Source organism: Malaya genurostris, chromosome 1, assembly GCF_030247185.1.
Source record: "Malaya genurostris strain Urasoe2022 chromosome 1, Malgen_1.1, whole genome shotgun sequence".
Lineage (NCBI taxonomy): Eukaryota > Metazoa > Arthropoda > Insecta > Diptera > Culicidae > Malaya > Malaya genurostris.
In genome coordinates this window covers 155,665,100-155,690,215 of record NC_080570.1, presented here as the reverse complement: position 1 = coordinate 155,690,215, position 25,116 = coordinate 155,665,100, and the positions used below count along the sequence as shown (strand labels likewise).

General features: G+C 38.6%; 3 protein-coding genes across 5 annotated transcripts in view; 1 reads left to right on the top strand and 2 right to left on the bottom strand.

The window, feature by feature from the left end:
• Nucleotides 1–929: 929 nt before the first annotated feature.
• Nucleotides 930–3,754, top strand: LOC131426300 (tyrosine--tRNA ligase, mitochondrial). The gene is made up of 3 exons (XM_058588919.1): nucleotides 930–1,160; nucleotides 2,336–3,429; nucleotides 3,494–3,754. The coding sequence occupies exons 1-3, from the start codon at nucleotides 1,021–1,023 to the stop codon at nucleotides 3,655–3,657; spliced, it is 1,398 nt and encodes a 465-aa protein (XP_058444902.1). The 5' UTR covers nucleotides 930–1,020; the 3' UTR covers nucleotides 3,658–3,754.
• On the bottom strand, nucleotides 3,755–7,033 carry LOC131426298 (acetylcholine receptor subunit beta-like 1). Its single transcript, XM_058588918.1, has 5 exons — nucleotides 6,632–7,033; nucleotides 6,388–6,524; nucleotides 6,151–6,305; nucleotides 5,046–6,087; nucleotides 3,755–4,963 (listed from the first exon to the last, which is right to left on the bottom strand). Exons 1-5 carry the CDS (start codon nucleotides 6,690–6,692, stop codon nucleotides 4,799–4,801), a joined length of 1,560 nt encoding a protein of 519 aa, XP_058444901.1. The 5' UTR covers nucleotides 6,693–7,033; the 3' UTR covers nucleotides 3,755–4,798.
• Nucleotides 7,034–15,530: 8,497 nt separating this feature from the next.
• The window catches only part of LOC131426297 (ELAV-like protein 2), a 34,131-nt gene continuing 24,545 nt past the window's right edge, over nucleotides 15,531–25,116 (bottom strand). For 2 of the 3 annotated variants that reach the window (XM_058588915.1, XM_058588916.1), the window contains one exon: nucleotides 15,531–20,736. In XM_058588915.1, coding sequence (XP_058444898.1) covers nucleotides 20,388–20,736 — 349 coding nt within the window. In that variant the 3' untranslated portion in view covers nucleotides 15,531–20,387. The remainder of the gene's footprint in view (nucleotides 20,737–25,116) is intronic. The other variant, XM_058588917.1, reaches the window with a different exon arrangement.

Genomic DNA, 25,116 nt, shown 5'->3' with positions numbered 1-25,116 from the left:
TCAACTTTCGATATGCACTGTAGAATTTGATGGAAATTACTGGAATTTGCCGTAATAATTGAAAGAGAAAGTAAACCAAGAGAAACTCAAACAGCTGCACTATTTTTGTACCATTTAATTCCACTATTTCACTGTCACGTTATTACACTTTCACAAAGTCACTATACTTTAATGAAGCATAACAAACGTTACAATACAGATACGCGTATTTCGGAATGTTACTTACATCCTTCTTCAGTGTATCGGTTTTATAATCGGTTATATAACTTATATCGGTTTTATAACTTATAAAACTGATACACTGAAGAAGGATGTAAGTAACATTCCGAAATACGCGTATCTGTATTGTAACGTTTGTTATGCTTCATTAAAGTATAGTGACTTTGTGAAAGTGTAATAACGTGACAGTGAAATAGTGGAATTAAATGGTACAAAAATAGTGCAGCTGTTTGAATATATTCCGCTAACAGCTCCAGGTGAAAAATAGTGCAAGAGAAACTGTCATTTGCACTTGGGACCTTTTCTAATGTTCATCGAGATTTCTACAGATCGATAGTCCCACGACAAAAGGGCCTAACTGTAAATGAGAGCCTCTCTTTGCTTACTTTCTCTTTTGATTATTACGGAGCCATTATTGCGAATTCTCTAAAGTTTCCAGTATAAATCGAAAGCTTGTAGTTTTACCTTGAATGTTTTGCGAAGAGTAAAACGTCATATATGAAATCAGTTCGGTAAATCATGAAAGAAAAAGTAAACAAAGAGAAACTGTCATTTGCAGTTAGGCCCTTTTGTCGTGGGACTGTCGAGATCTTTTCATCAGATTTCAGACAAATCTATGAATATGGTAACCCTACCCTGAGTGAGAACCTAGCACTTTCCCGCAGGGCGGCTCAACCCGCATGCGTAAACAATTCGCTGTCATTCTTCAGTGTATAGTCATGCGGACAATTTGTGTTGAATAACTACTATATTATTTCTCGGTATTCGATTGGTACATCCTGTTCCACCAGTGAACGAACGATGATCCTCAGGTCGTTAAAGGTCCGGCTTCTGGCCAGGATGGCAGTCCAGCTGCAGCGACATCGACCGTACACGGAAGGCAACATTCTGAAGCTGCAAGATCGTGGATTTTTTCAGGATGTATTCCCAGCCGAGGCAATGTGAGTGGTGTTTTGTTTTGGTTTTGCTGATATACGGACGGAATGAGAGCCTGGCAGGGGTGCCAGATTTACACAAAAATTGAAAAATAATGATTATGTGTTCAATATCAAGGATTCTAATGAAAAGTTGACCGAAAGATTGAACCAGACTAGGGATGTCGGAAATTTCGACTTACTCGATTATTTAATAATCGAGTATAATTTTGAAACTAATCGATTGAAATTTATTCGATTATCTGGGTAATTAATCGATTACTCGATTATTGATTCGATTATTACTATGGGATTTTTTTTAATTATTCTATTAGCTCAATAATCGAATATAAGTTTTAAGCTATTCGATTAAATATTACTCGATTATCTGGGTTATTAGTCGATTAATCGATCGAAATTACGACATCCCTAAACCAGACTCGTTAACGTTCAAATAATGTGTATTTGTCTTGATCTGTAAATTCCAGATTGAAACTTCAAAATTACAAGACCTTTATTTTTAGTATAACCATACCATAAATTGCGGTTTAGGTTCGTTTTTGTAAATTTTAGAGCACAAAAACAAAATATTTTTGGTGAATTTTGCAAGATATAAACAAAATAGAACAGTCAAAGAGTTAAGAATTTTGCGGAAGGAGTTGTTGAGTCCTGTGAACTCGTGCGAAAACACTCACACCCTCTACAAACCTCTCTTCCTCAACGTTTGTTACATCTTCTTACAACAATGTTTTGAATACCAATACTGAAGGAGGACGTCCAGAGAGAACGAAACCGATTTTCTTTATTGTGGAAAGTGAAATATGCGACCTTTGCAAACGGAATTTCAAACGCGAAAAAGTAAACGTCGAGGAAGGGTCATTATAACCATACCATTTTTAATGATTTATGACCCTTTGCGGGGCAATGAATAGGTCCACACACATGTCATCCCATAGGATATGGGACAATTCTGCGTAGAACGGCTGTGGATTGAGTGCACTCTTTCAGGCATAAGATTTGATTCCACTTTTCTAGCGCATTTGGTTTGCACTGTTAATCTACCGCACGAGGGAAGCGTCCAAAGCTAGAGCGTCGTCGGCCATTATTGCACGTGTGAAAGTGCAAGTTCAGTTTTAATGCACGTGTTATGTTTTTGTTTTTCATTCTTTCGACTAACAACCGTTTCTTTGCTTGTTCAACAGCGACAAAGCTCGCAGTATTCTGGGGGCCAGCCCGCAAACCATCTATGCCGGATTTGATCCAACGGCAGACAGTTTGCATGTCGGTAATCTACTGGTCATTATCGGTCTGCTGCACAGCCAACGGGCCGGTCATCAACCGATTGCTTTGCTGGGTGGTGCCACCGGACTGATTGGAGATCCGAGCGGACGTAAAACGGAACGTCAGGCGATGCCAACCGGTCAATTGGATCAAAACCTAACCTGCATCGGAGTACAGATTGAACGTATCTTCGAGCATCACCAGGAGTTGCTGTGGGAAAAACGAGGCCAAACCGGTGTTCTGAAACCGGTGCTTGTAGTAAACAATGCGGACTGGTACAAGGCGCTGAACTTTGTCGAGTTTGTTTCCGGTATCGGACGACACTTCCGGATGGGGTCGATGCTGTCTCGAGCTTCCGTGCAGAGTCGACTGCAAAGCGAAGCCGGAATGAGCTTCACCGAGTTTACGTATCAGATTTTCCAAGCCTACGATTGGTCCCATTTGCTCGCGGTGCACAACTGTCGCTTTCAGTTGGGCGGAAGCGATCAGATGGGAAACATTATGTCCGGACATGAATTGATTTCACGGGTAAATCGGAAGGAAGTTTTCGGGATCACTGTACCCTTAATTACCAACGAGGAAGGGGACAAATTCGGTAAATCCGCCGGGAATGCTATCTGGTTGGCCAGTGAAAAAACATCTCCGTACGCGCTGTACCAGTTTTTCGTTCGAACACCGGACGCGGAGGTTGAGAAGCTACTGAAGCTTCTAACTTTCCTGCCACTGGACGAGATTCGCAGCTTGATGGCAAGTCATCAACGGATGCCGGAACTGTGGCAAGCACAGAAACGACTGGCTCAGGAACTGACGTTGCTGGTTCACGGCGAAGATGGTCTACGGAAGGCAAAGGATATTAGTGCGGCATTGTACAGCGGTAACGTGGAAGCCTTGGGTGACCTGGAAATCCGTGACATTTCGCAAACATTCGGTGGTGCACCACTGATCGAAATTTTCCCCGAACCTGGACTGACCGTTCTGAACGTGGCAATGCGGGCACGGTGTTTTCCCACGGAAAGTGCGTAGCTTGCTAGGGTGGATTTCGGAGCGAGTTTTCTGATCATTGTTTTTTTAATTTGCAGAGGATGCACTCAGGATTATACAGGCCGGTGGTTTTACGATTAATCTTAACAAAGCAAGAAACCCACTGGAAGTTTTAGCTCCTGGTGTTCACATTCTCAAGAATGGCATTTCACTGCTTCGCGTCGGTAAGCGTAATTATTACATAGTCAAATGGTTAGCCTAGATTCGGGTACGTCTGTTTGCTGAAATATTACAAAAAGAAATCCAAACAGGTTATGGGAATCTCCCTGGGAAAAGTTCAAGTCCACAAACGCACTTAGTATGAACTATTTGGTAGGTTTATTGTTATACCCTTTTTTTTCTTCTTAAAAATGCTTATCAATACAACGTTGAGTGTTAATGTTATTTTGCTATTTTGTTACCTCCTTATCTGTAGTTTTTAAACGTTTTGTGCACAAAAATCGTTTTCAGTTGACGTTAGTTAGCTATGTGTTTTTCAATTATGTATTCGCTTGTTTATTTTGTTCGTTAGGTATCGAAAGATTAATTTTTTTCTGCACTATTTATGTGTGGTTTGCTGTTCGTTCATTAAGAGTGAATATAGTTGTATTTGGTTGTTGTTATTACTGAGACATGGTTGCATTTTCCTCACATGTTTACAGTAGTAGCCTAATTATTGTTGATGTTTTATATATTTATGTTCTCGTCTTATTTTTTTTTTCATTAGATTATTACAAATGCTGCTCAGTATAGTGTTCCGAAAAAACGTTACTAACTTTTAAATGTGTGTCTCAAATAGCGGATATTCCCGTTACCGTGATTATAGTTTCCTCACGTAAATCAAAAACATTTTCTGGCTGGCATTTCAATACTTTCCTAACACTGTCGCTTAGAATTTACTATTTGGATTAGTTTCATTTTGATAAGTTAACTGAATCGATTGATTTACTAAAATTCCTCTTATGAATAAGTGCAACACTTTTTGGCTTTGCTTTAAAGAACAATTCAAATTTTGCTTATTGTGTTTAGTTTCAAATCTAGAAAACATCAAACTTAGCATTGGAAGCCAGTAACAGAACAGTTTTGCTACAAACATTAGATTATTTTTTTAACTAGCGGACATTAGATCGGCTACATTGAAAGCTACTCTCGATCTTCGCTGATCCCGCTTAATCCCTCGAATTCTCCTCTGAACCCGTAGTCTTTTCTAGTGCTGAACGGTTAAAAATCTCTCTCTGTTTTCTTTCAGACCCTCTACAGGTAGTACGTAAAAAACACCCATTGTTGAGCAAATGTTAACCTAATATTCCAACAACAATAATGTCTACCGGTGCGGACCCGGCAGCAAACGTCGAGCAGGCCGCTCACTTGCCCCGGTAGATTTCGATGATTCGATCCTGATCGACGTACTCGAAGATGTGAGGCGCATCCATCAGTATTCCAACCGTACCGGCAGTGGTCACAATGAAGAAAATGTACAGCTGCAATCTGTCGATAACCATTGCCACATACTTCCAGTCCTCGCGCGTCTGTTCTCCCCGGATATGGATATGAGAATCAGTCAGTGGCAGTTAGTAAACAATAAAATGGAATAACATTTGAAAGAAATACCTGAATGTACAGATCCTCGTTTCTCAGGTGCTCTGCGATGAATTCGACGGCTTCGGTAGCTTTGCTGGCCTCCGGTGACAGCAGGATCGAGTCGGAACTTTCGCTCTCCCGACGGCACGGATCCACTCCGAGTCCCAGGTCACCACTGTTCATCTTGCGGTTCATTTTGCAATTCGGATGGTGCAAATCGGACAGCTCCATCACGTCCATCTTGGATTGCTTGGCCCCGAGCGCACTGATGTGTTTCGGAACCTCCGCCGGTGATCCGTACGAAGGATGTGTATGTGGCTGCGGTGGCATGCTCATCCCGGGCATCTCCATCATCCAGCGGAGACGAGTCTTGCGGGGACGCTTCATCAGTAGCATCGCCGGTAGGTAGTGTAGAAAAACGGACCGAATCCACATGGGCATCCGGTGGGTGCGAGGACCACGGAAGTTCCAGTTGATGATGATGACCGTAACCAGGATGGAAACGGTGTTCATGATGAAGGTGAACAGCAGATATTTGGCAATCAGTGGCAGTACGAGCGAGGTCGGTGGTAGAATCTTCGAAACCAGCAGCAAGAACACAACCAGTGACAGCAGAATACTAATACCTAGGGTTACTTTCTCGCCAGCTTCGGCCGGCAGGTAGAATACGAGCACGCAAAGGAATGAAATCAGTACGGTTGGCAGGATCAAGTTAACGGTGTAGAACAGCGTCTTCCGACGGATGATGATGTAGAACGTGATGTCGGTTTCGGTCGGGTTGCCTTCGTATACGTTCAAATAGGCCGGCACTTCGATGATGTCCCACGTACCGGATTTCCAGTAGTCGGAAAGATCGACAAAGTTTTTGTTGTTGTACAGTGCCAACGAAACCTGGTCGCCGTTGAACGTCCACGAACCAAACTTCATGATGCAGGTTTGCTGATCGAATGGGAAGTACGTGACGTCGATTGTGCAGGAACTTTGATAGATGGCCGGGGGAACCCAGAGCACTTCGCCGTTGGGATAAATCAGCACGTTGGACTTGTAACGCACTTCGTAGTTTCCGTCGGCACTGAAACGGATGGAGATCAGTTAATTATCGAATGAAACTAATGAGGGCAATTCGTTCACCTACTTGTTGAATAATACAATATCCGGTTTCCAGACCTTGTCCGGCGGAAGACGCAGAACACCGATGCCTCCGTAGTCGGCTTCGTCCCACTGCAGTTGATAGTCACTCCAAACAAGTCGCAACCACACGTTCGATTTCATAATTTGATTTTTCTCGTTCTGTAGAGCGAGAGAGAAACAGAGAGTTTGATCAGAACAGCAACCAAAAAACAAGCTAATCTTGCACCCATCCATCACTTACCACATTAATCAGTTGTACGAAGGCTAACCCGAAACGGACATCCACTTTCTGGGTCATGTTTTGTACGGGTCGGATGAGTTTGTTGTATCCTCGAAATAGATCACGTACCAGTCGTTCCTCATCTTCCGAGCCGTTTGCTGTATTTCAGATGAGACAAGAAGCAAAATATAAAGCATGACTGACAGAGAAGGCGCACAATCGATTTTGTGCTCCACCCAGCATCCCCGCAGTTCGGCGAACGTACCAATTCCAAAGTAGTACTGAATTGCTACCGTTAGCGATAGTAGCAACTGTTTGAACCTCATTGTGGTGAGGCAGCCGTCCGACAGCCGCACAACTCAATTCACCAGCTACAGAACTCAACACATTTCGAAAAAAAAACTAACAGAGGACAAAGATGACCCAGGGAAACGCCTTTCACTGCAATCGACAGAGGAGGGAAACGAAATGCACTGAAATTCACGATTAACTGCACATATCGGAGGATAATTTTGAATGATTTAACTTTTGGTTGAATTGGAAACTGGTTTGCGCCAGGAAAAAGCGTATTTTAACTGTTGAAAACAGTCGAAAATGTCGACAGAAGCTTGACGATACTCGGCAGCGCTTTCGAACCTGACAAAGTAATTGCAATGATCACAGTATCGATTTTTCCACTGCTCTCTTGCTATCCTGTGCTACTCCTGCGGTCGCGGTCGGCGAGAGTCCTGAACATGCGAGAGAAGAGAATGGACGAACAGCAATCATCCGCTGCCATGTGCGCGTATTATCAGCATCCGTCAGGATAACGATATAAACATTAGACGTGTGCGGGATTTATACGAGGAAGCTGCGACAGGCGCAATCGCAGCCGTTGCAGTTGTTGATTTGGCCGAAAGGTGCCACACGGATGAGGCGGGCAATTTACGAGCCTATGGTAACATTTGAAAATATCGGAGCTTGGAATTAGTGCGAAAGTATTCACCTGCGAATTTAACTTCTCAGTCGAAAAAAACAACCAAAATTGAGCATACAACGAACTTTAAAACCTGCGAATACTGGTTTTATCGTTTCAAACCCCTGTTTTAATCCACCTAGTGGTGAATGTTGCCTTTCTCATATTACTCATACTATCATAAATAGTATAGTCTACAGAGTGAAACAGTACTCGGGTCGGATAGGCCATCTCTGAAGAAACAATAAAAGTTCCACTATTGCAGGTACTTCCGAAACCGGTCTAATCGAATCGGTTCGAGAAATAGTTTTGAGGCAAGCTTGGAAAATATTTTACATTTCATTCCGGTGCTTCCGGAATCGAAAACCGAAAACCAGCATAGCCGAAAACGTTTGTTCGTTTGTCTATTGACAATGGCTATGTCTATTGACAATGGCTGCCGATTGGAATAGGGTAAGGGCTCCCTATTTCATCTCATTTGTAAGGACGTTACCTTAAAAACCTGATTTAGCCATCAAAATCACTACGATTTTTTCATATTTCTGCTTATTTCGCCTTGCTCCACATTGGTGATTGATTCACATTCCTTGGAAATTAAAATAATAACTGAAAAATCTGCTAAAAACACTTCTGATATGTTCACTACTGTGCTCCTAATTTCATCTCAAAGGTTTTGTATTCATCCTATCGTTGGTCTTTTATTCATCCCATAAATTAGCAATGGCAACAGCAATCAAAACCAAAATATTGCACTATTACCCGCATAGCGTTTTGGCTACCTGGGCAGTCATGGCCACCAGACGGCTATCAAAATTGATTCAGTGACGGTTGTTAAATCCAATTTGACAAAACAAAGTCGCCTGTATCTAAGTTAGCCGAGCGTTTTCATCTTCTCACCTTCGCTGAAAATGTCAAAGATTTCCGCATAAAAAAAACCGCATAACTCTGATAACTCGCATAAAAAAAAACCGCATAACTCTGATAATTTGCATAAAAAAGTCGAGTAAAAAAACCGAATAAAAAAAGATCGCATGAAAAAAGACCTCAGTGTACAGATTTTCTAAATTTAATACAGATTTGTAAAGGTTCATAAAAAGTGAAAAGTAAAACGTTAGACTTTTCTCTCCGAGTATCTATTAGTATTTTATTGCAGTACTTCTTTAAAAGTTTATTAATCAACGGACAAATCACATGTTAAAATGGAAATCTTTTGTGCAAATGTTTGATGATGAACACTGATAAACATTTCTATTAAAATTCAAAACCAGTTTGAATTTGATTTGAATTTGATTCATTTTACTAGTGAAAACAGATAGAGCAGATACATATTTTCTATGATAATTTTTGGCATCTCTGTGCACAGCCGATGAAACACACACATTTAATAGTGTTATGGTGACGTATATCGGAAAGAAACCAGTGCTACTAGATTTGCCACAATGGTTATTTGATTAGTACTTAACACGCTCTATTTGGTAATATTAGAATCCGAAACAGTTTTATTTATATATAAATATCAATGATATAATTAAACTAATGTCACGGATACCAAAAAATACTTGTTGATGATAATTTAAAGGAGAAAAAATAATTTTTTGTGTATTTTAATATGAGAAAACTTGGCAACCTTGCGATACGAAATGAGATGAAAACAAAGCGCAATCAAGTGAATTAAGTGCAAATTTTCATCTCATATTTTTCATTGCTTTTATTGCTTATCAGGTAATTTAAGAAGTCTTTAATCGTTGAATAAACAAGTGGAAAGTGAACATTACTAACTATAAAGTCATCCAACATTGAATAGTTGTCTAATTATATGAAATAGTGATCATGTTTTGAGACGAATCGATTAGTAAATATTCAGAAACATGATGAATTGTAAAACTTCAGACGAAAGTGGTTCCTAAATCAAAAACTGAGTTTATTATAAATGACAAAAGCGATCATTGAAGGTTTTTTATCTATTTTTTTCAGTTGGATAGTGTGGCAAAACCTAGAATAAATGTTTTAAAACGTTCCACAGTTTTGTTCAGGTACGTTTAAAGATATGATTAATGTTCAAAGTTATGAGGTGAAGGAATGAGATGGAAATAGGAGCTGAGATGAAATAGGGAGCCCTTACCCTAGTTTCGAGGCCAGTTCAGAGTTTTTTTACGTGTTTTGTTTCGCGTCTTCAAGCGAAAGTATCAATTTTTAACACACATCTTCCTATAATTCCGGAACCGGAAGTCGGATCCGGATGAAATTTGGAAGTTTTGTATAAAACCTGAGAAAAGAGAGGAAGTAATTTGAAATATTTTTTTTTTCACTTACCACCCTGTAACTCCGGAACCGGGAGTCAGATCAAAATAAAATTCAGAAATTTTGTATGGGACGCTTGTACCTTTCATTTGAATCTAAGTTTGTGAGAGTCGGTTTTGCCGTCTCTGAGAAAAGTTAGTGCACTTATTTTCCTTTTTTTGCGCATATCACCCTGTAATTCCGGAACCGAAAGTCGGATTCGAATAAAATTCTGGAACTTTGTGTGGGATTATGTGAGACTTTGTTGTATCTCTATTGTCGTCTTTTTTTATTTCCCAATGTTTGTTCGCTATGATTTTGAATTAACATGCATTTCATTCTTGTAGGATTGGACAGAAAACTAGTGTTTTGGTCATTTCTCTCTGTTTCACATTTGAAATTTATGTGAACTGCAAAAAATCCATCAATCCCAGATTTTGAATTTTTCAACTTGGTGGGTAGCAGTGGGTACTATATAGAAAATGGGCATTCGACCAAAAAAAGCTTGGAAACCACCGAGTTAGACGGTAACGTACAAGTAGAAATTATCGATTTTCGACCAATCTTTTATACTGGTCCAGTTAAACATCGGGACTGAGGCTACCTCAAAACCAACGTCCGAGTGCGAAGAATCCGCATTGTTTACCAAAAGTTTCAGAAAACTGAATTTTCGGGTTATGTATGTTGAAAATTTAATTCACCGAGAACTCGGTAATCATCTCGGCAAAAGCTAAAATTGCGGAGTCTCAAAGGCAATCTCAAATTTGACAAACGTCAGTTATGACCGAAATTGTTACTGTCTGTTCGGCAAAAGCAACACTAAATTACTGAGCCTTCAGCAATTGAAAGTAAACAGAGAATTCGTTTTTGTTTTGATGGTATACATTCAATTGTTTACACACTTACCCACATTATCAGATCCGAATGGATTCCGAATCGGCGAGAAGTTTCTATTCGGAATTCCATGTGGAAATCATAATGACTTCCGAATCAATTCCAACTCCAGTGCAACAACCGATCCCGAATCAATTTCGCCTACAACCGGTTGATTCGGAAATCTTTTCGAAGATGCGGACTGAATTGTCAATTCGTCTTCTTCTTATTCCTTCCAGATTTTGCACGTTTCCGTGTTGATTTTTAAGTTTATTTTTAATAAAAGCATTATATAACTGAATATATAAATTAAATTTTTCATGTTTTTCGGATATACAGAACTAGTAAATAACCAGTTCTTCTTAGAATTCCAACATAAACTGTTGAAATTCGCTGGAAATTAACAAAACGGCCTACCTTAGTCAGCATCATCCATTCCTCTAGCTGGAGTGTAATGAAATGGCTTAAGTCGCCTAAATTTTACACTAACACATTCATAAAATGAGCGAATATTCAATGACATTTATAATGTCACTGTCAATCAGGTTGATCGAGCAGCCAACTCAGGCGAAAATTCTAGCACTGAATCGATCGAGCACTGAAAAATCAAGCAGTCGAGTAAGAATTCATTACGCATTCCGTCATTTCGATAATGTGGGTAAAACTGTTTCTCGAGCTCGGCATATTGAAATGCCGAATTAGATCGGCAACACGACATTTTACTGATTGTTCAGTAATCCAAATTCTCTTTTCCGAAATTCGTTAATGTAATATTCCGATATCTCGGTAAAGCGCGTTTTTTGCCGAAGTTTGGCATAATTTTGTACTGAACTTGTCAGTAAACAACAAATATACCGAGATCAGCAAAATCGTTTGCCGAGATTTCGAACAGTGACAAGTGAAATTAAAAACTATTTACTTTGCATAGGGTAAGGGCTCCCTATTTCATCTCATTTGTAAGGACGTCGCCTTCAAACCCCGATTTAGCCACTAAAATCACTGTAACTATTTCATATTACTGCTTCATTCGCCTTGCTCCACGTTGAAAATTGATTCACATTTCTTGAAAATTGAACTAATATTTATAAAACAGCTAAAAACACTAATAATGTTTTCACTACTCTGCTCCTAATTTCATCTCAATGGATTTTTATTCATCCTATCGTTGATCTTTTATTCATCCTATAAATTAGCAATGGCGACTGCAATCAAAACAAAATATTCCACTATTACACTCTCACCCGCATTCGCATGGCTGCCAGATGGCTGACTAAACGCTGCCAGCTGGAAAAATATGGCTTGCAGACATTCTGGTGACCGACTGCCTTACCGCTGCCAGATATACAACTCAAACGATACAACCGTACAAACCAGGATTTTTCCACATTATTATTATTGGTAAAAAAATTTTCTCGTTGAATTATCTAATTAATGGGGCAATGACTTACGGAGATCTAAAGAACTATCTTTTAACATCATTTTATTAGTGAAAACAGATAAAACAGATATAGACTTTCTATGAAAAGTTATACATATTTTCTTTGAAAATACCTGGCATCTCTGTACACAGCCGATGAAACACACACACACTTCACAGCGTTATATTGGCGTATAGCGGAATGAAACCAGTGCTACTAGATTTGCCACAATGGTTATTTCATTAGTATTTAACACGCTCTTTCTGGTAATATTCGAAGCCAAAACAGTTTTATTTAAATATTAATATCAATAATATAATTAAACTAATGTCACGGATACCAAAAAATACTTTATTTGTAATAATTTGAAGAAGAAAAACAATTTATTTTTTGTAACAATATGAGATAACTTGGCAACTTTGCGAAACCAAATGAGATGAAAACAAAGCGCAATCAAGTGAACTAAGTGAAAAACTTTCATCTCATATTTTTAAAGACTTTTATTGTTTGTCGGGTAATTTTTGAAGTTTTTAATCGTTAACTAAACAAAAGGCAAGTGAACATTACTAATTATGAAGTCATCCAGCATTCAATGGTAGTGTAATTGTGCGAAAAAGTGATCATGTTTTGAGACGAATCGATTAGTAGATAATCAGAAACATGACGAACTGTAAATCTTGAGACGAAAATGTGTCCTAAATTGAAAAATGAGTTTATTTTAAATGAAAAAAACGATACACGAAGAACTTAAAACCATTTCTTTCAATAGGAAAGTGTGACAACAGCTTTTATAATCATTTTAAAACATTTCACAGTTTGGTTCAGGTAGGTTTTAAAATATTATTCATGTTCAAAGTAATGAGGTGAAGGGATGAGATGGAAATAGGAGCTCAGATGAAATAGGGAGCCGTTGCCCTATTTATTATAAATATCCGCTTATTTCCAGGTAGAGGCGTTGAGGAGCACTAGAAACAATTGTATTTAGACGGGATGTTTTCTTTTGGTGTTGGCACTTTTTTTGTTTGCTGAACTGAGATGAACATCAATAAAACACCCCTTTTCACCAACATTAGCTTTTGTGATATGAATTTCAAACAATAATGAAGAAAAATCTTTCCTTTTGTCGATTTCTGATGACTCGGCAATTCATGATTGCATCCTGATAACTTTTGCCGAGCTGACAGCAAAATTTTTGCTGACACGTTTGGCAATAGTTGACAGTTAACAAATTTTGGATTGCCGAAATTCTCAGTAATTATACATTTTGCCGAGACGATTACCGAACACTCGGCTGTGCAAGCTTTAAGTGTGTAAACACATAAAGTATACAGTACATTACTTATGTTTGTAAAATATGCAGGAAAAACTTCCCGACAGTGAAAGCAGGATCTGAAAGGAGCTTTCTATAAATAATCATAAATAATGTGTAGTTATTATACTTACTGCATAGATCGTAGATTCTTATGGCTTACTTTAGGACTAATTCCTCATGACCATTTTATCAGAAAATAACTGCGTAGTGCCAAGCGATAATGTAGAACGTAAATGACAGTTGTATAGCCGAATTTCGGCAAACGCATTGGCTGATTACAGGATAATTGTTAATCACTAATGAGATCAGCGCAAAATTTTGCTACATCTCGGTAAAAAGATGCACTTTCAGTAAATCTCGGAAAACATAGTATTTATTACTGAGCCATCAGCCAAATTGTGTGTTACCGATCTATCTCGGCATTTTTTACCGAGTTCGCACACTTAAATTTTATTGCTGAATCTCGGCAAAACAATGCCGAAATTCGCACAGCCGAGTGCTCGGTAATCGTCTCGGCAAAATGTATAATTACTGAGAATCCCGACAATGCTAAATTTATGCACTGTCAATTATTGCCGAACTTATAGGCAGAAATTTTACTGTTAGTTTGGCAGAAGCGATCAGGATTGAATCATCAATTGCCGAGTCATCAGTAACCGACAGTAGAATGGATTTTTCTTTATTATTGTATGTAAAATAAAACACAGAAGCAATTTTTTTCTAGTGCACCTCAACGCACCTACCTGGAAATAAGTAGATATTATTAATTATATTTGCGAAGCAGATAGTTTACTTATTTCATTTGTCTTGTCACGAAATATGAAAAATCTGTTTTCCTTCTTCCAATGTTTTCCAGCTCTACGAGCAATGGCGACGTGGTGCTTTGCAAAGTTGAAAAGAGACATTAGATGACAAGTGTCTCACCGAGTTTCTGTTCGAGTTCGATCTCACTGTTCGAAATCTCGGCAAACGGATTTGCTGATTTCGGTAAATTTGTTGTTTACTGACAAGTTCAGCATAATATTATGCTAAACTTCGGCAAAAGTACAAGTTTTACTGAGATATCAGCATACTACTTTAAGGAATTTCGGAAAAGAGCATATGTATTACTGAACAATCAGTAAAATGTCGTGTTGCCGATGTACTTGTACATTTCAAAATGCCGAGCTCGAGAATCGGTTTTAAGTGTGCGACAATTGGTTAAGATTGATAGTTCTTATTGATTTATTTGGGCTTTCTCAGTTCAGAATATTAGGCAGGCGATGTATTTGTTGAATTGCCTGACGTTTCGGATACCTTTGAAGGAAAATCAAGTCATTTCGTCTTTCTCGACGTCATATATATTACCGACGATGGGAAGTATGTACTGCTCTGTATCCAAAATATAGGATTGATTTCTGATTGAACTATTCATCTGAAAGCCAGTGAAAGCCAATATGGGCCTACAGTTAAAATGTTCGCAACTGTCGTCAACGGATTATTGAAAAAAAACGGTGTGTCAATAGTTGTTATGGACGTAATACCAAAGACTTCACCTCACTTGAAAAAGATCATCCAAAACGTCGGAAATGTCTGACAATTTAACAAATACATCGTGTTCCTAACATTTTAGACTGAGAAAGTCATAAGCCAGAGCTCTACATGCAGTCATCGTTGATCTAATTTAAGGTTAATCAAACGACCCCGAAATCTCACAATGTTCCCTATTGTCACCCTTCAAAAAATTTCCATGCGATAGTAAAAATTTTCGTCATTCAATTTTACTTATTTTTTTACGTTAGAATCCCTCAATACCAACGCAGTCGGATGAGACTGTTTGACTCAAAATCTGCAGGCAGTCATTTACCCTTGCTGTATCCTTGCTGCAGTCAATCGATTGAAATTTTTATCAACCGAAAAGTTTTTCGCACCACGTGTCATCTTTCTGCGTTTGCGAGTGTGTTGGTGACAGCGTAAACATTTTACAGCATGTACTTACAGGGGATTTTTTTTTTGGTCGATAGGCCATCACAGGACCGCACCCGAATCTCTCGAGTTGGTGGCAGATCGAAGACGGCGCTGATTTGTCGGTCGGGTTACTACTGGCGAGTTTGTATGGGTTTTCTGGCGGCACGTGCGACACCTTTTTCTCGGAGTCAATTGCAGTGCATTGACCTCGTTTTTCGTTCCGCAAGTCTTCTCCTTTCTTTCGGCACGTCTCCGGTTGAGCGAGCGAGCGAGCGAGCAAGGATTCGGGGTGTGGGTTTTGTTTTTTTTCTGTGGGACTTCGGCTTGTTCATTCGCACGGCAGAGGGGGAACAGGGAAAAAATTGGCAAGCGGGGGAAATGTTGTTCTTAAACTGGTTTTATTTGCTTTTATTACCGTTTTCCTCTTTTTCTAAAATGACATAAAAATCAATTAAATAGGTTTTGTAGCTTATTTTCCATTAATTTGGGGATTTTTGAATACTGATAATATTTATTTTTTTTTGTTAATTATTAAGTTTACATATTTGTTGCTGGGCTTTTTCTGACTGTTCCGGTCGAATTGTGTTTTTTTTTGTTTTGTCCACTGAAGAGTAAAAATAAACGTTTAATGCATGCTTCCACATGGTTTATTTCTGTTATAAAACTTCAATTTTCTCTATACAATTGCCATTAATATAAGTTTTTTTTTTCGTCAAAGAGTACTGAAACAATTATAGATTTTTTTTTGGTTTGCTTTGTTTTCGCCTGTTTGTTCTGAGATACAATGCTAGTAGTAATGGGAGTTTCTATTTTCTTGCTACCGCTCTTTCGCGGTTTCCGGTTTCCGGCTTCACTCGATCGGGCGGCTTGTCAGTTTGACGTTTGACAGCTCAGGGTTCGTTTAAGGTGAGGATGGGGTTTTATCAGTGATTTTGCTGTGGAGACAGGGTTAAGTTTCGGATCTCAATAAGCGTATATTTGTCTGTGAAAGAGACCGAGAGAGAGAAAGGTTGAGAGCGACGTCAAACTGCGAAGCCACCGTACCGTCAAAGAGTGAGCCGAATCCACGCGTCTACTTTGATTGTGGTGGTTGATACGGAGGTGGAAGTTCTAAACTGCGCAAGTTAATTTTTTATTTAAGTGTCATTCTGTCATCTGTCATCTAACATGGATGGAGATTAGTTTTGTGTTGTTTTCTAGTTCACTTCGGTTTTCGAATTGTCATTGTGTGTCATGTGTGGCTGTGTGGCAAAAACGAATAGGGTTTTTTTTGGTTTCTTTACGGAATTTTTTTAAGCTAGACAGAACTTTCATCTTGGTGTTGTTACTCTTGCTCTCCGAAAATGCTGCCCCATGCGCAATGGACTGAAATGTAAATTTGCAAAGCTTTGTTTCTCATCTTCCGCTGGCTGCTAAATGTGGTTTTGCTCGTTGTATTCGTTGACGTTTCGGTGCGCGCTGGTTCGTAGGTTTCCTCAGCGTTTCGCTTGGCGGTTTTAGTTGTTGTTGTTTTCCTAATTAATTCTCTCACATTGTTTTCTTTATTTTTTTTTGCTGAATTGGGATTCGTTTTGTTTTTGTCTGGTTTTCTCACACTGAGTTTTAAAAACTTTTACATCCAGTCTCATTGGTTTTACCAGCATGGTATCGTTTTTTTTCGCCTCTTTTCGCCTGCTGATAGGGATTATTTGCTGTTTTGCCGATTTGTTACGACTAGTCTAGTAAAATAACGATTTGCTGGTTTATTCTCGCGCTGGAGAAAGGGGGAGGGGGATGGAAAGGGATACAAATTGCATATTTCCTGTAAATGGATAGTGTTTTTGTGTTTTCTCCACTTGTCTGCTGCCAGTTTTGCGGGGAAAATACTGGCTATCGTTGAGAAATGAGTTGTAAAAAATTCAATAGTAGATTTTCTACTGATTCTTCTCGCTCTCGTGTGGTTGTGTGTGTGTGTGGCTGAGTGTTTGGGTGTTTTTTCTTCGTTATGAATGATAATAGAATAGTTTCGTTTATAATAGTATGCAAATATAACATGTATTTTATAATTTTCTTTAATTTCCTTTACTTTTCTTGTCCTTTTTTGAGTACATAAAATTTAATATCAATACTAATGACAAGTTTGTTCACCTTGTGTTTTGCTTGCATTTGTTGTTGTTGTGATTCTGAGTGTGTATGAGAGAATGTTGTTGTTGTTTTTTTCCTTTGACTCCGTATGATTCTGCGTGTTAGGCATTAAGTTCTGTTCTTGTATGTAAGAGTGTGCGTAAGTTAAGATAGAAAAGAAAAAAAGGTTAAATAATCCATTCAGTACACTTATATTAAACGTTTTGCGCGTAGTTGTATGAGCTGCGTGTGGTTTTTCGGCGTGCTTTGTTTTTTTTTCTCTTACCTCTCTGGCAATCAAATTATTACTGAACCGGCCCGGAAAGTAGTAAGCAAGCTAGCTAGTAAATGGGTGATGTGAGTGTGTGTGAGTGTGACCTCTGCTAATGCTCCCATTGCACTTTCAGTGTTAGTGTCAGTGTGTGTGTTTTGATTGTATTCCAGTGTTCCACTCCGCACTGTGCCTGTCAACAAACAGCAAGCTTCCAGTCAAACGATTGCGTTCGTGTGATTCTCCTCTACTACTATTTTTTTTGCTTTTGTTTTACGCAATGATGAGTAATGACATAAATTCACTGATAAGAGTTACTTTCTTAACACATATACGCTTGCTGCTCGAATAATTATATGAATATATATCTAATCAATAAAATTTTGACTAAAATGGAGGAAAATATTTTTTGTTTTTATTCTGTTTACAAGTAAAATCATTGTTTATCCGTTTCCCATTCCACCTTTTTTTTTAATTTAGTGTTCGCCTTGGTTTGCTAATACTTGGTTTATGTTTACGAAACCGCTATCGCGGTTTCCGTTGAATTGATTTACGTTTGTTACGCGTTCCAAGCTCGGAAACGATAACTCAAAATAGGAATTGTAAACAACTTGCTCCAGAACGTTGTACGCTAGAATGTGTGCGTTCCTTTTTTCCTGTTTTTCTCAGCACTGCCAGGGCTACCCGGCTCCGAATTTCTAGGTTAGGTTAGGATCCCTTAAGCGCAATGAGATTGGTTGTGTGTGTGTGTGTTTTTTTTTGTTTGGTTATGTTTGCTTAAACTTAGCTCCATTTATTAGAATTTAGCTTTATAAAATAATCACGAATATAAACACTGATATCTTAAGAAGAGAGAAAAACCCACTGAAGTAAAATTTCACTACCAACATTATTTTTTTAAAGTACTTTTGCATATTTTCGTAGACGTCAAATTTGCTCAAATTCATGCTGAAACGAGTAAGAGCCACGTAAAAAATTTGCTTAACTCCTAAAACATAACACTAAATAAATAGCAGTACGGTACATTTGACTTATCATTTTTAAATTTTTTATTATTCGGTCTCTTCGCTAGAACTCGCGTCAAATCATTCCCAAGAAAGAAAAAAAAACTAAAACTAAGAAACAAACGATCAATCCAAAGTCGGAAATAAATTTTGACTAGCTTCGTTTGATTTTTTTCTTCTTTGTTGTTCTAAAATTCTTTTAATTTTAGGTTTCCTTCGAGTAAAGGAGAAAGAGAGAACGACTACGTAGAGAGAAAGTTAATTCGGTTTTCGGTTTCTGAGCGTAATAGGAGCGATTGATTATAAACTACACAGTTGTTTCTTTTTTCTTCATTTTCATTAAAAAAGTGAGATTATTTGCGGCTTGCGTGATGATTAATAAGATGAATACTAATAAAGAATGTTTGCGGTTAGGTTGTGAGTTTAAAATTCAAAAATCCATCGACAATTAGCATTATTTTACCGTTTGAGTTATGTTTTCATATATCGATTAAATAAATTACCGTTAATAAATATACGTTTAATTATAAGACTTTACTCAAAAACGAACTCATTACACTTCCCATTTTTTTGCTGTTTTATTCTGTCTTTGCCTTACAAATTACGCGTTGTTTATGATTTTATTCCGTTTTTTTTTTGTTTATTTTCTCATCTGCTGCTCGGTTGTTGCCATTATTGAAACATTCAAGAATAAATTAGTATATAAATAAATAGGTTTTATTATTTAGATTAGTTTCAATTTTAGTTACGAGATCATTCAGTCTTCGCTGGGGGCGAACACGGCCTGCTGCGTTGCGTGCGGTCATCGTCGCGGTTACCGTCGGTGGCTTAGCCGCCACCATCGATCCCGGTACTTTTCGCACACGATTGAGTTCCCTTTTCAATTTGGCTAATATTTATTTAATATAGAGTACCATTCTAATACATTATTGCACATTTATATTAGGTTTTATTTTCTTTAGAGTTCTGCTGTCTGTAAACATTGAGCGGTTCGGTAAAATTCGCTAGCATCGTTATTACTTCTTTTTTGGGTTGCTTTGTTTTTTTTTTTTATTTTTCAATATAGATAGGGATCTGGATTTGGTGCTACCGGTGCTCACCGCTAGAGAGTTGCAACGGTAAACCGACGCACGACGCCGCGCGAGACTGCGCACGCGGACCGTACTCCCAGCGGAAACTAATAACAATTAATTTTTCTTAAGAACCTTTTTCCTTGCGTTAAATGATTCTGCTATTCTTATGCTTGTTGCTTCACCAGTAAAGTCGACATTCGCTTTCGCTAAAGAGATGCTGATTTTCATTTGTTTTTTTTTCTGTTTTGCTAGTTTAGGAAATATCAAATGGTTTTTTTTGTTTTACTTCTATTTACAATATTTTTGAAATATTATTGCACCTTTCTGTTGTTTCACTTCGTCTTCGTATAATTTCTTTAATAAATTTTTTTATTATAATATCCCATTGATTCAGTTGATATTACGTCTCTTTCTCTCTGTCTATCTGCTGAACGTGTTGCGTTCGTTGAGTAGTGGAATGATATTTCCTGTTTCGGTCGGATCAGGCGCTCAACCAAGGTGAAGGTTAAAAGTCAGAAAACCAAACACAGAACACTGCAGGTGCATCGCCTTGTCTCGTCTCTGGTCTTTGGTTGATGTTCAGGAACAGGAAAGTCGAAGTAGGCTGGGTGGGAGAAGATTGGTTGACGTGACAACGAGTGTTTTTTTTTTTTGCTTTGCCCGTGTGTATGTGTGTTTGTGTGTTCACGTGGGTTGTTTTTCCATTTTCGTTTCGTTTTTTTTTCTTTTATTATTATTATTATTACTTTAGGGGAACAATTCGAAACTTAAAATTTTTCCCATTTTTAATTGGTTTTCGATTTGGTGTTGTTCGTCTTGAAGCTGACCTGCAGCACCCGGTTTCCGAGCGTGTACCCGTTGAGGGACTGTACGGCGACAACGGCCTCGTCGTAGTTGGTCATCGTAACGAAACCGAAGCCCTTGCACTTGTTCGTCTGTAGATCCTTGATCACCTTGACGCTCTGGACGGCACCGAACGGACCGAACAGCTGCCACAGCACGTTCTCCTCCGTTTCCGGGGCCAGATTGTACACGAAGATGCACCAGCCGGAACCGTTGATCGCGTTGGCCGACAGAACCGAGGTGCCCAGGTCACCGGTCAGCGGTGAGTAGCGACTGAAAGTAGAGGGAAGGCTGAAAAGTTTACGAGAGACGCGTGAGTCGAGCCGGGTGTGGTTTTATTTCGAATCATGAGTTCTTTTTTTTATATTTCTTCTCTTTGCAAAACTTTGACGTCCCTTCAAATTTTCTAGTCTGTAAAGGATTCCTAAATTCCTTTCCATTTCCATCGTTATTGACTGATTAACTTGAACCGTGAGTGAAGGATTGGTCTCATGTGAAGTAAGACTCACTGAGAGTGAGTGCAAATTGCTTGCCTAATAAAAAGGTAGATTATTATTCATTTTATTCTGTCCTACAAAAGGTTTGCTTAAATCACATTGCCGTTTTGTTAACTTAATTACTACAAAATTTTCGCAATTATGTTGTCGTCCTGAATATTGTATACTGTGTGCAACTACAATTGTGACCGAAAACTCCAGCTCCAGAGTGGCTCAGTTGGTAGAGCAGTTTCATGTGTTGGACATGATATTCAGGTGCCGAGGACTTCCGGGATAATTTTTGGCAGATTTAGTTTCGCCAATTAATCTAGCGTGATTAGTTTATTTTTCTTAGAGTTTTTAGTATGAAATGTGAAAATCTTAGTTTGTTTATGCTGAAACATTTCTAAATATTGCTACACGAATATGTAGATCGAATCAGTGACATATGATTGGAACTTTTCCGAAACTCTCATCGGCTGTGTGCTCGATTTGATTACCCTAGCTACAAAAAGTTCCTAAATTATTGAAAATATCCAATTTATTGCTGCTTAAAAGTACGCGTGGAACTTTTGGCAAACTGAAAGTACAGAACAAATTCCCCGAGAACTTTCTCGCTGCCCTTAGAAAAAACGTGAATTTTCTCACTGCTTTTATGCGGAACTTTTGGCAACATCAATGTACCGGACTAGTTTCGCCTGAACTTTCTCGCTGCATAGAAGCTGAACAATGCATTTAACTGTTCCACTTCCATGTTTGAAAAATAATTTTGAAACGGGACAATTCGAATGCTATTCATGAACTTCGTTATCTGCTTAATCCAAATCAGTCCCATTTGTCCGAACCCTTGGTTAGGTGAGTACTCATTCCAATTCCGAAACCAGGCGTACGCAGTACGCGTATTATAAATCAAATTTCCAACGCTTATATACTCTGAATTGTCATTTTTTGCTTAGAAACTCAAACTCTAAGCACACGTGTACATATTTAAGAGAACAATGTTCAAGTTACAAAATCTATTTTGAAAGAATAGCACAGTAACAACGATGTTCTCGTTAATACGACGTGAGATATTCACGATTAAAGTCTTATTTCCCTGCATATAGAAAATTTGTAGACGGACATAGATTTGAACCTGGATTTGAATTTGGATTTGAAAACGGCCCTTGAGCTTGTATTTGCACTTTGGTTTGGACTTGAATTTAGACTTACACTTGCACTTGTCCTTGGATTTTAGCTAGACCTTAGATTTAAACATTAATTAAGACTTGAACTTGCCCTCGGGCCTGAGCTGAAACTTGGGTTCGGAATTAAGAGTCTGAACAAATTGGTTTCCCGGAACTTGACGTTGTACTTGGTTGGTTGGATCTTGAGCATGTACATGGACTTGGATTTAGACATAAATTTGGTCTTGGTTTTGCACTAGGATCGGAACTTGAACTTGACTTTGGATTTAGATTTGGGTTTGAGTTCGACGTTGAACTTGAACTTGGATTTGAATTTGAACGGGATCTTGAACTTGTATTTGGGCTTGGATTTGAGTTTGGACTTAAATTTGACCGTGGATTTGCGCTTGAACTGGGACTAGAGCTTGGATTTAAACTTGCACTTGGATTTGGACTTAGATTTGAAGGTCGAACCTTGGGTGTGGGCTTGAATTTGGCTTTGGACTTTGATTTAAACTTGGTTTGAAACTTGCCCTTGGAACTGGACTAGATCTTAGATTTGAACTTGAATCTGGACAAGGATTATTAATAAAACTTGACCTTGGGCTTGGAATTAGGAATCAGAACAAATTGACTGAGGTCCCTGAACTTTACGCTGCATTTGGACTTGGACTTGAATTTTGAGCATATTCACGGAATTGGATTTTGACCTAAATTTGGACTTGGTTTTGTACTAGGGTCGGAGCTTGGATTTGGACATAAACTATACGTTGGACTTAGTTTTGACTTTGGCCTTGGACTTGGATATGAACTTGAAGTTTTTTGAAGCAAAGTCTTGGCATTACATTCCTTTTGTAGAAGTTGGCCTTTCTGTTTCAACAGACCTCGCAGTCGAATCTTGGCGTACAGAATCATTGCATGGCTAGTACTACGATCCTACTGACACTATAAATCCTTCCAGGTCGGGGCACGAAGTTTTTTTTGAATTTTTATTACATCATTCTAAAGTGAGTAATATAGTAATCATACTCTTAGGAACTAACTTGTAAACTTGTACTAAACTCTTAATTTGGACTTGGGTTTGCACTGTACCTAGGATTTGGACTTGAACTTGGCGTTCGGGCTGGAACTTACATTTGGACTTGTCCACGGACTTGGATGCGGACTGGATCTTACGCGAGTGCGTGGACGTAGATTTGGGGTTAAGTTTGACTTTGGCGTTGAACTTGGACTTGAATTTGACTTGGGTTTGAATTAGCCCTGAATTTTAGACTTGGATTTGGACTTGCGCTTGGATTTGACTTTGGGCATCGACTCGACTGTATTTTGGGCGTGTCCATGGACTTAAAAATGGACTTGAAATTAAACTTTGATTTAAAGGTCAAACCTTTGACACTTATTCAAATTATTAACTTTACACGCAGACTTTGGTTTGAACTTGGGCATAAATTTGGGTTGAAACTTGGACTTGCACTTATATTTGGACTTGAAGGTTAAACCTTGATGTGCACTTGAACTTGAACACTTTGCACGCAGACGTTGGTTTGAACTTGGATTGAAAGTTGGCTCTTACATTTGGACTTGAACTTGGACTTGACTTCATTTTGAGCTAGACGCTGAATCTGATTTGTACTTGGATTTGACGTTGGACGTAGATTTGACCTTGAACTAGGATTTTGGATTTAACTTTGGGTATGGACTCGCCCTTGGACTGTATTTCGGGCGTGTACATGGACTTGGTTTTAAGCTTGGACTTGAACTTGGATTTGAAGGCCTTGAATGTGAGTTTGAACCAGGATGTGAATTTGGATTTCGACTTAAACTTGACCTAAGATTTGGGTAAACGCTGAACCTTGATGCTAAATCTGGACTTGGGTTTTGACTTGACTTGGACTGGGATTGTGACTTGAATTTGTAATTAGATTTGAACTTGGTCTTGGGTCTGATCTTGAACTATGGACACGGCCTGGAACTTGGAATTCGAGATTTGAACCTAGTAACAATACAAGTGTGGAAAGAAGTAAGCATATGTAATCATATCAAACAAAATATTTCGTTATTTCCACTTTAATGACTCGTAAGATCAGAATATAATAAATTAAATTGGAAATTCTAACTGCTTTCTGCTTTCCAGTTTCCAGATCTAATCGATATGTAGAGAAAAAACGCGATTTCTTTCGTATTGCAGCTTAAGATTAATTCTACATAAACAAACATTGTCATAGTTACGACGCATGTAGCGATTCGACGCTTGTTGTTTTGTTTCTAATAATAATTGAATTGCAACGGACGGTGAACCGAATTCATCGAGGGGTCCTATTTGAATGGTACATGAGAAATCATAGACCATTCCATCGACGACACGACCTGCCACTCGTCTATCAAAACTGTATCGTAAATATAACTACCCCTCAGTAACTGGAAATGTCAAATCGAAAACGCTAGTGAATTTTTTTAAACTGGCAGCACAAGTTGATATATTTATTGATTTTGAATAACAGTCACCATAACCTTGGTTACTGCATATCGAAGGCAAGATGAATGTAAACAAAATAAATTTCAGATCGGTTATTATATTACGGAACATTTTAATGGATTTACCTGACTCGAGCGGAATGTAAAAATTGAGGAGTATGGGTTATGTCTTTTATAAAGCCAAGTTCAAAATTCAGGTCTTGACTTGAAACCGTTGTGTGAGAAGGAAGACATGAAAATGACCGACAACGAGCTGAGCGAGGCTAGTGCTCTGCGGTACCTGCATAACGTACGGTAGAATGATTTCTTTGTGGAATTCCACTAGTAATCCTCGAATAGTGGCCAACAAGGTGAAATACTGTTTCCACTGCTGCGCAATCAACCGACACAAAACAATTTTGACACCGGCATATTACACCGAATCCTACTGCCCAGAAAAGCTAGCAGTTGAAGTGTACGGATGAATCGCTGGAAGCAGATCATTGTCCTCGTTCGTTGGTTTCATCCATAGTTTCGATTAAATTCCGAAAATCGAGTTCATTTAAATGCATTTC

What these genes read in the sequence shown, in the direction of transcription:
- LOC131426300 (XM_058588919.1), top strand. Translation starts at nt 1,021, where the DNA reads ATGATCCTCAGGTCGTTAAAGGTCCGGCTTCTGGCCAGGATGGCAGTC. An exon ending in GTATTCCCAGCCGAGGCAAT is followed by an intron (nt 1,161 to 2,335) that starts GTGAGTGGTGTT and finishes CTTGTTCAACAG; the next exon opens with CGACAAAGCTCGCAGTATTC. An exon ending in ACGGTGTTTTCCCACGGAAA is followed by an intron (nt 3,430 to 3,493) that starts GTGCGTAGCTTG and finishes TTTAATTTGCAG; the next exon opens with AGGATGCACTCAGGATTATA.
- LOC131426298 (XM_058588918.1), bottom strand. Translation starts at nt 6,692, where the DNA reads ATGAGGTTCAAACAGTTGCTACTATCGCTAACGGTAGCAATTCAGTAC. An exon ending in GATATTGTATTATTCAACAA is followed by an intron (nt 6,088 to 6,150) that starts GTAGGTGAACGA and finishes CATCCGTTTCAG; the next exon opens with TGCCGACGGAAACTACGAAG. An exon ending in ACGAGGATCTGTACATTCAG is followed by an intron (nt 4,964 to 5,045) that starts GTATTTCTTTCA and finishes CGGGGAGAACAG; the next exon opens with ACGCGCGAGGACTGGAAGTA.